This window comes from Meles meles, chromosome 1 (assembly GCF_922984935.1).
Source record: "Meles meles chromosome 1, mMelMel3.1 paternal haplotype, whole genome shotgun sequence".
In the NCBI taxonomy this organism is placed as follows: Eukaryota; Metazoa; Chordata; class Mammalia; order Carnivora; family Mustelidae; genus Meles; species Meles meles.
The window spans coordinates 383947-399913 of NC_060066.1; the positions used below are offsets into that span (position 1 = coordinate 383947).

At 52.4% G+C, this 15967-nt stretch overlaps 2 protein-coding genes across 9 annotated transcripts in view; one reads left to right on the forward strand and one right to left on the reverse strand.

Moving 5' to 3' along the window:
• Window positions 1–15967, reverse strand: part of PPP1R16A (protein phosphatase 1 regulatory subunit 16A) — a 33078-nt gene that overhangs the window by 7224 nt on the left and 9887 nt on the right. Inside the window, exon 1 of one of the 8 annotated variants that reach the window (XM_046000391.1) lies at window positions 7471–7494. The exons of the other annotated variants lie outside the window; for them this stretch is intronic. The gene's annotated coding sequence lies outside the window, so the exon portion shown is untranslated. Of the gene's footprint in view, window positions 1–7470; window positions 7495–15967 lie in introns of those variants that run through there. 8 annotated transcript variants of the gene reach the window in all.
• LOC123948728 lies at window positions 165–2126 on the forward strand. The gene is made up of 4 exons (XM_046015894.1): window positions 165–252; window positions 297–561; window positions 694–914; window positions 1003–2126. The coding sequence occupies exons 1-4, from the start codon at window positions 165–167 to the stop codon at window positions 1245–1247; spliced, it is 819 nt and encodes a 272-aa protein (XP_045871850.1). The 3' UTR covers window positions 1248–2126.

The window sequence follows — 15967 nt, forward strand, 5'->3', positions numbered from 1 at the left end:
AAAGCCTGTGCTGAGAACGTGGCCAGGGCCCCTGGCCCCGTCCCCAGACGCCGCCAGGCAGGAAGCCGTCTGAGGTCCCGGCAGCCCTGCAACACCCACCGCCCCAGCCTCCCGGCAGGTCCCTGTCCTGGTCCCCATTCGCTCCACAGGGAAACTGATGCCACATGCCACGCCTCCATCCAAAGTCCCCTGCCAACCACCCCGCCACCTGCCCTGGGGCCGGCCACGGTGTCTGCGTGAGGATTAGCGAGGGTGTGCCGGGAACCGGAGCTCGGAGCCGGACTGGGGCGGGTAAGGGCCGCTTTCCTCGCTCACGCCCTGGTTCGGAGAGAGGGCGACGTGGTGGAGGGGGGCTGGGGCAGTCGCGCTGCGTGGGGCCGAGCCCACCGCCCGCCTTCCCTCCGGTTGTGGGGTCTTCCCACCTCGCGGATGCAAAGCCACGCGTGGCTTGTTGGAGTCGATTCCTGGAACTTGCTCAAAAGAGCCGGTTTCTTTGCCGCACTATCCCACTACCACCCCTCTCCGGCCCCCAAGGAACCTGGCACAGACCGTCCTGGTAAGGTGGGCGCCCCCAGACTCCGGTTTGTCTGTCGCTGCCAGTGGAGGGTGGCGAGGACTCACACGCTGCCCAGCCCCCATTCCAGGGCCGACCCCTGCCCATAACCATGTGCTCACTCGCCGCACCCACTGCAGACGGGCTCGCCTTGGAAGACTCCATCCCCCAGCGTCCCTGAGGCCCGCAGCACACACGTGCCTCAGGACAGCTTCCCGAGCAGGCGGACGCTGGGAGCCGAGGCCAGACACAAGGGCACACTCCGCCCCGGCCTGGCTGCCGCTAGACGACAAGCCTGTGGAGGGTTCACTCCCCGTCCGTCTCCGGAACCATGTGCCGGCGCCCGCAGCAGGAGCCCTGGGTCCGTGTCCGCGAGGGGCTGGGGACCGGGCCTGGCACAGCTCCGCGCTGCGACGGAGTGACAAGCTCCAGGCCACGGTGCCCCACAGGCCACACCACCCAGTCGGGGAAGGACCAGACGCTGTGCAGCGGCGGCTCCCCCACCGCAGGGCGCAGGGCCGGGGCCGGGGGGACTGAGGACGGGCCCCTGCTCCCGAGGAGAAGGAAGCACAAGAACTGCGAGCCCACAGCCGGGCCTCCCCGGGTGCTGGAGAGCGGGCGACGGGGCAGCAGCCGGCCTGGGGTGCGGCCACGGGCACCTCCCGACGGCACCAACGCGCACCGCACCGGCTGACCCCAGCGCTGCCATCGGGCCCTGCTCCTCCCGCCTTCGTGACGACCTCCCGGTCTGTCACAGCACCCCTGGCAGTGAGACCCCAGGGCTGAGGGAGGGCCTTCTGTGCCCGCAGGGAGCGGCTGCCTACAAACAGCTCGCTGGGGGCACCGGGGACGCTCGGACGCTTCAGCGTCGGACTCTGGATCTCCACTGGGTCCGGTCTCGGGGTCGTAGGCCGGAGCCAGGCTCGGCGCTCAGTGCTGAGTGGGCTCGGGGCTCTCCTCCCCCTGCCCTCCTCCCACACGCACACACACCCTTCTCTCTGATAAATAAATCTTTATTTTTTTAAGAGATTTTATTTATTTATTTATTGGAGGGAGAGAGCATGAGTGGGGGGAGGCCAGAGGGAAAAGCAGGCCCCCCGCTGAGCAGGGAGCCACACGCGGGTCTCCATCCTAGGACCCCGGGCCCCTGACCTCGGCCGCAGGTCTCATAAGCCAGGTCGCACCAGCTCTTCCCGATGTCTGCACTGAAGGGCAGAACAATCAAAACGAAACCAGAGAAAAACGGCCAGCTGCGCGGCACACATGCAAGAAACAGGACGGAGCAGCGCTCAGGCCCGTCGCGATGGGCCCGCGAGACAGCCCACGGCACAAAGGTCCCACGGAAAACACCCAGTTAGATGTTTGAGTCCCTGACAATGGGCAGCAGGACACGAGTCTGGACAGCACATGTGGCTGGATCAGAGAGGCCCAGGGTCCCAGCCTCAAGGACACACCCGGGCATCCAGGGAAACAGAAAAGGCCTTGGACCAAATACAGCGTCAAGACACTGAATAAATAAATAAAATCTTTAAAAAAAAAAAAAAGGGCGCCTGGGTGGCTCAGTGGGTTAAGCCTCTGCCTTTGGCTCAGGTCATGATCCCAGGATCCTGGGATCGAGTCCCGCATCGGGCTCTGTGCTCAGCGGGGAGCCTGCTTCCTCCTCTCTCTCTGCCTGCCTCTCTGCCTACTTGTGATCTCTCTCTGTCAAGTAAATAAATAAAATCTTTAAAAAAAAAAAAGACACTGCCTCACGGCGGGTGTGCCTCCCCCTGCACAGGTGACCCTCCCGAAGATCCAAGATCGGACCCTCCTGTGTTCGGAAAAGAGGAGAAGGAGGCCCCGTGGAGAACAGGCACACAGCGGGGGCTCCAGCCCGAGAACCTGGCTGAGCCGGAGGGAAGGAAGAGAAGGCCTGACCAGAGAAATAGCGTCAAGGAGGGGGCTCTGACCCTGCTCTCAATCCCCCAGGTCTGAAACCGCCTCAGCCCCCTGGCCCAGAAGGGGGGCACCCGTCCCCCCCCGTTCCTCACTGCGGCCTGCAGCCCCTTGCCCACCCCTCCCTCCAGGAACCCGAGCCCACAGAGACGTCCGCGGTGCCCACCACCCACACCGGCCCTTGCTGTGGGCACCGCCCCACCGCTGCGCCAGGTCCGAATTCCTGGTGGTCTGGACTGCTCGTGACCACCCTTCAACTCCTGCCCCTCAGTCCTGACCTCCTCTTCCTGCCAGCGACCTCGTCCTCTGCCCGTTACGCCCCGACCCTGTCACCGTCAGTAACTGTCTCCCCTCACCCCTGCTCTGCCATTTCAGCTCGACACCCCCTTCTCAGCCCATCGCCTAGCCCCCAGCTCAGTCCTGCAGACGCTGACCGTGGCACCCCGGGCCCCACTTCCAGCTTCGGGCTGTGCTCTCTCCTCCTGTGCACGCGTGGGAGCCCCCAGCATGACTGCTCCGAGCGGAGCCGCGGACTCAAGACCGCATGTCCGACAAGTGCGGGGCCCACTCTGTAGAGGCCGCTTTCAGGCCACCAACTTGAGCCGTGGAAACTGGAGGACGGAGAGTGCCCACGGTCACCCCCAGCCCCCGCTGAATACAAACAGGCCCATCGAGTGACCCAGCGCACAACAGCCATAAGCCCTAGCTGACCCATGGGCCACTGACACCGGCACACAGGAACCGGGAAGGAAAATCTCCCGCCCCGCCCCCACCTCCTAGCGGAGAGCCTCCCCTCCCAGCCCCCATGCTGTCCTGCCTGCTGCCCCCGTGGGCGCGTCCGGTCAACTCTCCCGTGCTCTGCCCCCACCCGGCGGGGTCACCCCACCACGGCACTACTTCTTTGAGAAATGCTACAGCGGCTTTTGCCTCTTCTCCCTCCTGTTCGTGCTCAGTAGCTCCCGTGCTTCATGAGTAGACCGAAGCCGTCAGACAAGGGGATCCACCTACCGGAACAAGCCGCCTGCCTCTATCTCCCCCCCACAATGTTTCATCCCACTGCGAGGACCTGGACCACGTCCCCAGGATGCCTCCAGGACCCCTGGCTCCCAGCATCAGCTGTCTCCTGCCTCTGGGTTACTTCCCATCGGCACAATGACCATCCCAACCGAATCGGAAACGACGGCGCCGCGCCGGAGGAGACAGGCACATTCGCCGTGACTGCTTCTACTGGTGTTTGGGCTCAGGCTCTAGCCAATTCAATGGCGCAAGAAAAAGAAATGAGCGGAGTAAGGACAGGAAGGGCACAAAAAACACTATTTACAAATGACACTGTGTATGATAAAAGCCTGAACGGTGCTATAGAAAAACTATTAGGGTTAACTAAAACAAAGCAATATTGGAAAATACAAGGTCAGTGTGAACAGTCCTGTCCCACAAGCCCTAGCGACAACGAGACAAGGAAACATGACGATGCTGTTCACGGTAACACAACAGTGTCCCAAATCATTAACGTCTAAGAATCAGTCTCACAAAAGAGGCACAAGACCTATACACAGAAAACCGCAAAAGCGCTTCTAAAAGCATGAGGGCAGAAGCGGCAAGTGACAGGGTGCACGGCGCTCAGGGTCACGAGCCTCCCAACTGCCAGAACGTCCTTCTCCCCAGCTTATCGGAGGTCCGGCGCGACCCCTACCAAAACACCGTGGCTGTATTTGAAACTCACAAAACTCTTTCTCCATGTTATGCGAAACTCAAAAGGCCAAGAACAGTCAGGACAATCCTTAAAAAGAACAAATTTTAAGTACTCACACTATTCCATAACAGACCTTAATATAAAGACTGGTAAGTAAGACTCTAAGGTACTGGCTTGGGGTAGACAGACCCATGGAACAGAGACAGCCCAGAAACAGACCCACGACGTGCAGACAAGTCACGACAGTGCAGAGTAGCCAAAAAAGAACCTTTCTGATCAATGGAGCTGGGCCGACCGGAGAGCCACATGAGAAAAAGCTCATCTAAACCACGACCCCAGGTGCACTGTGCTTCTCAGCGTTGAAGGTGAGGTTGTACGCCTTCTCCGGGCTGGCCATCAACGGCACAGCCGGTGAGTGCCAAGCGGAGCCACACCACAGTTAAAAACGTTCGGTCCATGGAGGACCCGTGAAGAGGGTGAAAAGCCAAGCTACTGACCGGAGAGCATGTCTGCAAATCACAGACCAAGGACTGCTCTCCTACTTGCCTAAAGGACTCAAAACTCGCAGTAAAAACCAAATAATATCATTAGAAAATGGGCAAAAGGTGTGAAGAGACACCTCACTGAAGAGGATACCCAGATGGCCCAAGAAGCCCACGGAAAGACCTGCGACAGCACGAGCCATGAGGACACCACGGCCTGAAGCCACATGAGGGGCCCCTGCGCACCTGCCAGGAGAGCAAGGCCCTCCCACACCGCAGGGCACGTGACCCGGTGCAGCCACTCTGGAAAACGACCAGCGGCGCTGAGCATGAGCTCCCCACGTGACCCAGCCGCTGCACTCTCAGGCATCTGCCCCGCAGTGGAGTCACACAAAAACCTGAGCATGAACTTCACAGCAACCTTATTCTTAACAGGCTCACACTGGAAATGTCCCAGGCCTTCAACGGGCAAATGGCTAACCAAACTAGCGGCGAGCAGGGCCCGACTCAGGATGGCCCAGCCTACGAGGTTCTCAAGGGTACTGAGCTCCTCCCTAACAGCCACACCAGCATGATTCCATTTGTAAGAAATCCCAGAGGAAGATGGTGCCCATGGCTACTCAGGACAGCACAGGGTCCTGGTCATGGAGCTGTTCTGCACTTGGACGCTGGTGACCACACAAACCTACCCAGTTAACACTGGACAGAAGGACACACACACGTGCGTGCACAGAGATGCACATAACCCCGGAAAAATCTGAAAAGGTCAGCGGAGTATGTGGGTGTCGGTGTCCTAGATGCCCTAAGGGAACTGGGCACGTGTGGCAGGGGTCCGTCTCTCTGAACTACTTCTCTTGAATGTACGTACACCTGCAGGCCGGGTCTCAAGGACCTATTACAGGCAGCCCTTTGGTGGCTCTGACTCCCATCCTGCCGGCACTACTGCCTGGGACTCCTACGGTCCCTTTGACTCCCCTGGGTCTGGCTTCCAGCTCCAAGACTCCCACACTCCCGGGAGAACCCCAGGAAATGAGTGCCTGCTCTGGGAACACACTTGGAACTCGCCACCCTGTCCCATGGTTCATTGACCTTGACACCGCAACTGTCACCAAGGCAGACCTCGGCTCCAGAAGGCCTGCGTCTCCGGCTCCCTCCTGCTTTTACCCTTTCCTCCACCAGCAGGGCCACGACTCCCAGCACTCGAGGGAAGGGCAGTTGGGGATGGACGCACCCACGCACCCACGAGGTGCCGGCTCACGGAGAGGAAGGCACACCCAGGCCAAGGGAAAGGTCAGCGTAAAGGCCCAGAGGGAAGACACTGGGACAGTCTGGAACCCGGGAAGCGGGAAGCAGGCAGCAGCAGCAAGGCCAGGCCCTGCTTCCCACTGGGTCTGCGTCTTCCACCCGCTGTCCTGAGCCCAGCTGGGGCTCCAGCCTGTCCCCATACTACAGCCCCGAGGCACTGAAAATGCACACAGGGTCCCAACAGGCGTGGAAGGCCAGAGCTTCTCAGGCAGCCCACGGATGTCCCGGGTCCTGGGTCTGCACAGGTTTCCCCAGAGCACTCAGCAGCCCCGTTCATCGCCCGCCCAGGGCACCAGCCCACCACCGTCCAGCCGGGCTGGCCCTCCTGTCAGTCCCACGAGCCCTGCGCCAAGGACAGCCCGGCTTCCCCGCATTTCCCCCAGCACGTCAGGGTCCTCTTTGAAAACCCTTTGCACCGCGAATTGTGCCGCAAACACAGAAAGTGCATCAAACACGCGCCAACGGGACACGCGAGACCACGCAGGCAGCGCCCCACCAGGACGGCCACAGGGCCCAGGGTCTCCCCCTCAGCCCTCCTTGCCCGCGGTCGCCCCCTCCGCTGTCGTCAGGTTTCCTGCCTCCACGCACACCTTCCCAACACAGGAGCCTGGGCCCCTCCACTCCGAGCGGGTGACCTTTTGCTAGGGAACGGTCCGCTCTGCGACTGTGGGGGCTCCGATCCCCTTCCTTCCCAATGAGGAAGGTGTAAAAGCCGCCTCTCCCGCAGCTTGCGGCACTCCCGAGCAGCACAGTCCCTCTGTACGGCCTCTTCTGGATTCCGCACTCAGCCGCTGCCTGCCGGTGGGTCCCGAGCCCAGAGGAGAGGTCTGTGCTACCTGCTGTGGCCGCACCGGTCTCCTCTCCAGCTCCCCACACTCTGCCAAGGACTGACTTGCCTGGCCTCGGCTTCCTCCCAGACCCTGGCAGAGAGCCTGCATCCTCTCTCAGTGGTCTCGGTGCCCCCCGCCCCAGAATCCCCTTACCACGGAGCTGCAGAGCCAGACGAAATTGAAACTATCCTGGTTTCTGTCCTACAAAATGGAATTGCACTGAGCCCAGGTGACAAGCCCGTGAGGGGATCTGTGAGGAAGGCCCCAGGGGCCAGCGCAGGCAGTAGCCACGCAGGGACCACCCGAGCCAGGGCCCACGGTGCCTGCAACGAGCCAAACCTGGGAAGTCCTCTCCCCAAACGTCCCCACTTCCCTTCCCTTTGCCATTCAGCTCCAAAATAAAGCTAATAAGCTCACAGCCAGGTGTCAGGGGCCCAGAAGTCTGGCTGGAGGCATCTCCATTTGAAAAGAGGCTCACCGGGGCGCCTGGGTGGCTCAGTGCATGAATAATATCTATTCTCCTGAATCAGTTCCAAAAAATAGAAATGGAAGGAAAACTTCCAAACTCATTTTATGAGGCCAACATTACTTTGATCCTAAAACCAAAGACCCAATCAAAAAAGAGAATTACAGACCAATATCCTTGATGAACACCGATGCAAAAATTCTCACCACGATTCTAGCCAATAGGATCCAACAGTACATTAAGAGGATGATTCACCAGGACCAAGTGGGATTGATTCCTGGGCTGCAGGGCTGGTTCCACATCCACAAGTCCATCACTGTGATACAGGGCTTTCATAAAGGAGAGTACAAGAACCAAATGATACTCTCAGTAGACGCTACAAAGGCATCTGACAAAGTACAGCATCCTTTCTTGATCAAAACTTCACAGTGTAGGCATAGAGGGTACATACCTCAGTACGATCAAAGCCATCTACAAAAATCCCACAGCGAACATCATTTTCAGTGGGGAAGTACCGAGAGCTTCTCTGCTAAGGTCAGGAACATGCCAGGGACGTCCACTATTGCCGCTGCTGTTCAACATCATGCAAGAAGTCCAGCCTCGGCAATCAGACCACAAAAGGAAATACTTTTTTAAAGGCCATTTTAAAAAATATTTTAAAATATTTATTTTTAAAAGAGAGTGAGAGAGAGAGAGAAGGAGGAGAGGGGAGGGGCAGAGGGAGAGGGAGAAACAGACTCCCCACTGAACAGAGAGCCCAACGTGGGACTCGATTCCAGGACCCTGAGATCACGACCTGAGCTGAAGGCGGATGCTTAACGGACTGAGCCACCCAGGCGCCCCAGCTCTGTCCCCTTTAAACAATTCCCACCCCAGGCCCGGCCCCAGATAACCTGCATTCTGTCTGTATCTGTGAATTTCCCTATCGTCAGTCCCTCCTCTAAGTGGAGTCACATACCATGTGTCCTTTTATCAATACATTTGTGGCATGCATTGCAACTAACTCCTTTTTTATGGCTGAATATTCCAGGGTATGGATAGACCACGTTTCGCTTATCTTTCCATTGGCGGATGGACATTGGGTCCCTGCACTCTAGCTACGGTGAATCATGCTGAACGTTGGTGCACAGATACTGCAATCAAAGGTAAGCATTTCCTTCTAAGCACTGCTTTAACTTTATTTCACATATTTTGATCTGTATGTTTTCATTTTCATTCAGCTCAAAATATGTTCTAATTTCCATTTTGACTCCTGCCTTAGCCTGTAGGCTATTTAGAAGTATGACTTTAAGATTCCGAATATTTGGGAATTTTCTCAGATATATTTTTGTTATTGATTTATTTTTTTTTAAATATTATTTATTTATTTATTTATTTATTTATTTATTTATTTGTGAGAGAGAGACAGCACAAGCCAGGAGAAGAGTCAGAGGGAGAAGCATACTCCCCACCGAGCAGGGAGTGGGGCTCTATCCCAGGACCCCGGGATCAAGACCCGAGCCAAAGGCAGACGCCTAACCAACTGAGCTACCCAGGTGTCCCTCTTACTGGTTTCTAATTTAATTCCATTGTGGTTGGTGAACACTCTGTTCTCATTCTTTATAAAGTTGCTGAATCTTGGATTATGTTTCAGCATATGGTATACCCTAGTGAAATCAGGGGTTTTTTTTGTTTTTTTGTATTTTTTTTTGTTTTTTAACTTTATTAATGGAAAATTTCAAACGTCTATACAAGTAGGTAGAATACAGTGGTCCTCTTATATTCATCATCCAACTTCAACAATTCCCAACTCATGACAGTTTTGTTGTACCTACATCTTTTATATTATTTTGAAGCAAATCTCAAATATATTATTCACTCTGTAAATATTTTGTATCTATTTCTAGAAGGAATGCTTTTTTAAAAAGTAATTTCTACACCTAGCATGGGGCTTGAACTCATGACCCTGAAATCAAGAGCCCCCTGAGATCAAGAGTCACAGGTTCTGACTGAGCCAGCCAGGCACCCCTAGAAGGAGTACTTTAAAAATATATCACAATACCTAGGAGCACCTGGCTGGCTCAGTTGGTTAAGCAGCTGCCTTCAGCTCAGGTCATGATCCCATGGTCCTGGGATCGAGCCCCACATGGGGCTCTCTGCTCAGCGGGGAGCCTGCTTCCTCCTCTCTCTCTGCCTGCTTCTCTGCCTACTTGTGATCTTGGTCTGCCAAATAAATAAAAATCTTAAAAAAAAAAAAAAGAGGGGAAAATTAAACCCTAAGTACGTAAAAGAGAATACTAATAAGAACAAAAAATACTGAAATACAAAATAGACAAACAGAGGAAAATATTGAAACTAAAAACTGTTTCTTCTAGGTGCACCTGGGTGGCTCAGTCAGTTAAGCACCTTACTTTGGCTCAGGTCATGATCTCAGAGTCCTGGGATGAGTCCCAAATCAGGCTCCATGCTCAGTGGGGAGTCTGTTTCTCCTTCCATCTCTGCCCCTCCCCCAACTCATGTTCACTGGCGTGCATGCATTCGTTCTTTCTCTCAAATAAATAAATCTTAAAAAAAAAAAAAAAGCTGGGATGCCTTGGTGGCTCAATCTGTTAAGTGGCTGCCTTCCACTCAGGTCATGATCCTGGGGTCCTGGGACTAAGCCCCACATTGGGTTTCCTGCTCAGTGGGGAGCCTGCTTCCCCCTCTCCCTCTGCCCCTCCGCCTGCTCCTGCTCTCTCTCACGCTCTTTCTCTCAAATAAATTAATAAAATCTTTTTTAAAAAGTTGTTCCTTTGGGGTGCCTGGGTGACTCAGTGAGTTAAAGTCTCTGCCTTCGGCTCAGGTCATGATCCCAGGGTCGAGCCCTGGGTCGAGCAGGATCGAGCCCCGCATTGGGCTCTCTGCTTTGCAGAGAGCCTGCTTCCTCCTCTCTCTCTGCCTGCCTCCTTGCCGATTTGTGATCTCTGTCTGTCAAATAAATAAATAAAATCTTTAAAAAAAAAAAGAAAGAAAGAAAGAAAAAGTTGTTCCTTTGAAAATTTCAATGAAATTAATAAACTTTTACTAAACTAATCAAGAAAGGAGAAGACAGGGGTGCCTGGGTGGCTCAGTCAGTCGAGCATCTGATTCTTGGCCCAGGTCATAATCTCAGGGTGGTGAGATCAAGCCCCATAATGGGCTCTATGCTCAGCAGAAGTCTGCTTGAGATTCTCTCCTTCCCCCTCTGCCCCACCCCTGCTCATGCATGCATGCTCTCTCTCTCTCTCTAAAATAAATAAATCCCTAAAAAGTAAGTAAGAGAGAAGACAAAATCACCAATATCATGGAGGAGAGGGGGGCATCACTACAGACCTCACAGACCATGAATGGATTAAAATGATAAGGTTCTGAACAATTTATGACAATAAACTCAGCAAGTTAGATCAAGGGTCAATGAACTAGAGTCCATAGACCAAATCTGGTCTACCACTTGTTACTGTAACTGAAGTTTTATGAGAATATAGCAGTACTCATTTATTTATCTATTGTCTATGGCTGCTTTGTGCTACAACAACATAGTTGAGTAACTGCAACAAACACCACATGGCCTAAAAAGCCTAAAATATTTACCATTTGGCCCTTTATAGAAAAAAACTGCCATGTTGGATTTAGATAAATGGGAAAATTACCTGAATGAAGCAAATTATCAAAATGAACTCAAGAAGAAACAGAAAACCTGAATAGCTGTATATCTATTGAAAAAATTAAATTTGCAAGGCGCCAGGGTGGCTCAGTGGGTTAAAGCCTCTGTCTTTGGCTCAGGTCATGGTCTCAGGGCCCTGAGATCGAGCCCTACATTGGGCTCCCTGCTTGGCAGGAGCCTGCTCCCCCCCCCCCACCCCACCGCCTTCCTCTCTGCCTGCTTGTGATCTCTGTCTGTCAAATAAATAAATAAAATCTTTAAAAAAAAAAAAAAAAAAACTTTCCCAAAAAGAAACTCCAGCCCCAGATAGTTTCATTGGCAAATTACATCAAATATTTGAGAAATAATACCAAATCTACAAAAGGTCTTTCTAAAAACAGAATAGAAAGGAATACATCCCTACTCATTTTATAAGCCCAGTATTATTACTCTGACTCTAAAACCAAAGACATACGAGTTAAGAATACTACATGCCAATTTATTTATAAATAGCTTCAAAAATCCTTTAAAAATTATTACTAAGTTGAATCCAGTAATATATAAAAAGAATAAGTGGGTTATATCACAAGAACAAAAGTTGGTTTAACATCTTAAAAATCAAAATAGGGGCGCCTGGGTGGCTCAGTGGGTTAAAGCCTCTGCCTTTGGCCCAGGTCATGATCCCAGGGTCCTGGGATCGAGCCCTGCATCAGGCTCTCTGCTTGGCAGGGAGGCTGTTTTCCCCTCTCTCTCTGCCTGCCTCTCTGCCTACTTGTAATCTCTGTCTGACTTGTGATCTCTGTCTGTGAAATAAATAAATAATCTTTAAAAAATAAAAATAGTTTACTATTTTAAAAAATACAATCAAATAAAAAAATACAATCAAATCAATAAAAGCAGAAAAGGCATTCAGCTAAGTTCAACATCTGGTCATAATAAAAAAACAAAGAAACTTAGAAAACTAGGAGCAGAAGGAAACTTCCCCAGCTAAATCGTGCCTGTGGGCAAAGAAGGAACACTGTCCTCCTAGGATCTAGGACACCAACCCTGCTCCACATTATAGGAGAGGTCCTAGCCAGTGCACAATGTCAAGAAACGAAAAGCATCCAGATTGGAAAGGAAGATGCAGAACTCCTTAGATGCAGAAAGCACGCAGATAGAAGACACGGAGGAAACCCTTAAGGGGTGTCTGGGTGGCTCAGTAGGCTGAGTGTCTGACTCTTGATTGCAGCTCAGGGCTGTGAATTCAAAACCCATGTCAGGCTCTGCACTTGGCATGAAGTCTGCTTGGCATTCTCTCTTCCCCCATCTCTCTGCTCCTACCCGCCCCCAAATAAATAAGTATAAACAGATAAAATTAAAAGGAAGGAAGGAAGGAAGGGAGCACCTGCATCGCTCAGTTCATTAAGTGTCTGCCTTGCGCTCGGGTCATGATCCCAAGACCCTGGGATTGAGTCCCACAGCGAGGAGCCTGCTTCCCCCTCTGCCTGCCCCTCTACCCGCTGCTCCCTCGGCCCGTGTGCTCTCTCTGACAAATAAATAAATAAAAATTTTTTTTTAAATCCTTAGTAATCTACAATTGGAATGTATTTAGCGAAGCTGTGAAACACAAGGACAGTATGTCGAAACTAACTGTATGTCTCCCTACTGGAAACAGTAGGAAGAACAAGCTGGAAAATGTAAAATGTTCACTACCATTTACAAAATCAGTATCACAACGTGTGGAGTACTTCAACCCCCTTCAAAAGGGAGAGTCTAACCCACCTTTCCTTCAGCATGGGTTGAACTTAGTTACTCCTAACAAACAGAAAACAAACCCCAAAATGGCAGAAAGCGAACAAACAGGAAACAAGCAAACAGAAATGGCAATGCAGAACCTCCGAGAATAGGTCATAAAGGTCAGGCAGCCTCTTGTTTGCCCTCTCTTGGATCTCCGGTGCTGGAGGAACGTAGCTGGTCTGCTGGGGGACACGGAGGCAGCCCGCGGCCCGTGGGGAAGAGCTGAGCCCTCCTGCCCACAGCCAGGGGAGGGCACCACCTTATGAGCGGATCCTCCAGCCCCCAGTCTGGCCCTGAAATAACGCAGTCCTGACTACCCAGCTGCAACCACAGGAGGCCTTGAACAAGAACCAGCCAGCTAACCGTTTTTTGTAATTCCTGAACTACAGCAACTGTGAGATAATAAATGTTAATTGTTTCAGGTCACTATACTTTATTTTTTTCTTAAGATGTTATTTATTTTGGGGGCGCCTGGGTGGCTCAGTGAGTTAAGCCTCTGCCATCAGCTCAAGTCACGATCTCAGGGTCCTGGGATCGAGCCCCGCATCGCGCTCTCTGCTCAGCAGGGAGCCTGCTTCCTCCTCTTTCTCTCTGCCTGCCTCTCTGCCTACTTGTGATCTCTGTCAAATAAATAAATAAAACCTTTTAAAAAAACTAATAAAAAAGATTTTATTTTTTTTTAACATTTTATTATTCATCTGATGACAAGAGAGGGAAAACAAACACAGGGAGTGGGAGAGGGAGAAGCAGGCTCCCCACTGAGCACAGTGGACCCCAGGACCCTAGCATCACGACCTGAGCTGAAGGCAGAGGCTTACCCCACTGAGCCCCCCGGGCGCCCCAGGTCACTATATTTTAGAGTAAGGTGATACACAGCAATAGACAATAGAACATGAAAATCAGTGAAGGAAACTCATTTCGGGCGGAGTCGGCGGCCGGCAGGAGGAGCTCTGCCCTCAAGCTCAGCCCGACGGGAAGCTTCCAAGGGGCTACTGCTTTGGGGGGCTACTTTCCTGCCCCTGCCCCCCGCCCCGCTGGAGGAAGGCTTCCTGCTCCCCGGCAGCCCCGGAGCCAAGGAGAAGCCACTACACTGCAGCCCCCCCTTCCCCCCGGACTGGTCACTGACAGCAGCCCCTGCCAGCTCCCCATTGCCACCGTGAAAGACTTTGCTCTCCTTCGCTCCGCAGACCGGCTTGCTGGCTCCAGGCTGCGAGTCCCTGCTGTCCCCGAAAAACCCGCTTCTGCTGCCAAGTAACCGGCAGTTTTATTTGCAAGGTTAGCATCACTTGGTCAGAAGTGAGATCCAGAAGACTCCCAACAGCCCCGAGGTGCCTGAAACCCTCAGAGCCAACGGAGCTCACTGCTTTCTTACCCACCCTGGAGTCGGAGACTAAGTTTTCTCCTAGATTTCAAGCTCTGCTCTCCATGCTTTGTGCAAGATCTGTCTGAAGGCCTTGTTTTTTTCTGGGAATGCCCATTTGGTCTTCAGTACAACTCCCGTTTGGAATTAGACTGTTCCTATCGGAACCATGCTGGCCTTGGGCCTGACTCCTCCTGGAGCCGGGCTGTTCCTGCCGAAACCGTGCCTTTGAAGAACTGACCTCTTTGCTCTACAGAAAAAACTCTAAGAAACTGGATCCCAGTGATCAAAATGCTTTGAGGGTGTCCTTCCTACCGGGACTCTGGCTGCTTTACATTTTAATAACTGTGGCCTCTCCCCATGCTCATTTACAAGCAAAGGGATGACCTACCCAAAAGTAATTTAGAACATTAATGGCCATTCTGGGGAGAAAAGGAAGGGAGGGAGGGAGGGAGGAAGAGAAAGGGGAAACCGGAATTGGACGAGTATTGTAAATGGTTTCTTGAGGCTTCTAAATGTCTTTAGGGTTCTAAGTATGTCTCCTTGGGAAAAAAAAACTATTTCTGAATTAACTGAAGCAAACAAACAAGTGAAAAGCATCAAATGGTTTCTAGGGCCTCTTCCCCCTTCCCATCCTCGTTGTCTGCAAACACACAGCGACTACTTGTGCTCAGGCCCCACTTCTGGTGCTATCTTCCTCCGTTCTCTCTGCCAAACGTCCTTTTCTTCTGAACCTCTCCCCACCGGCTGCTCTCCTGAACCCAATAAAACCTGCCCCTTTACAGTGAAGTCTTCTGGGGCACCCGGGGGCTCGGTCAGTTGAGTGTCAGACTCTTGATTTTGGTTCAAGTCGTAATTTTAGGGTCAGGAGATGGAGAAAACCTGCTTAGGGTTCTCTCTCCCTCTCCCTCTGCCCCTACTCCTCCCCACCCAAGAGTACACTGTCTAAAAAAATTAATATAAACAAAAATTTAAAGTTAAGAGGTAGGACACCTGGGGGGCTCAGTAGATTGAGCCTCTGCCTTCAGCTCAGATCATGATCTCAGGGTCCTGGGACTGAGCCCCGCATCGGGCTCTCTGTTTGGCGAGGAGCCTGATTCCCCACCCTCTCTGCTTGCTTGCTTGCTTGTGATCTCTCTCTCTGTGTCAAATGAATAAGTTAAAAAAAAAAAAAATCTAAAAAAAAGAAAAAAAAAAAGCACCTGCCTTCAGCTCAGGTCATGATCCCTCATCCCTGGATCAAGCCCCGCATCAGGCTCCCTGCTGTGTGGGGAGCCTGCTTCTCCCTTTCCCGCTCCCCCTGATTGTGTTCCCTTTCTCCCTGTCTCTCTGCCAAAGAAATAAAATCTTTTAAAAAATACAATTTAAAGTTAAGTCTTTTGGGGCACCTGGCTGGCTCAGCCGGTAGAATATGAGACTCTTGATCTCAGGGCTTGTAAGTCGAAGTACCACGTTGGGCAGAGAGATTAATTAATTAATTAAAAATAAATAAAGTTGGGGGCGCCTGGGTGGCTCATGGGTTAAAGCCTCTGCCTTCGGCTCAGGTCATGATCCCAGGGTCCTGGGATCGAGCCCTGCATCGGGCTCTCTGCTCCGCGGGGAGCCTGCTTCCTCCTCTCTCTCTGCCGGCCTCTCTGCCTACTTGTGATCTCTGTCTGTCAAATAAATAAATAAAATCTTTTAAAAAGAAAGAAAGAAAGTTGGGGACCTGGGTCTCAGTGGGTTGAAGCCTCTGCCTTCGGCTCGGGTCATGATCTCAGGGTCCTGGGATCGAGACCCACATCAGGCTCTCTGCTCCGCGGGGAGCCTGCTTCCTCCTCTCTCTCTGCCTGCCTCTCTGCCTACTTGTGATCTCTGTCTGTCAAATAAATAAATAAAATCTTTATAGTAAGTAAATAACTAAACAAAGTTAAGTCTTCTGAGA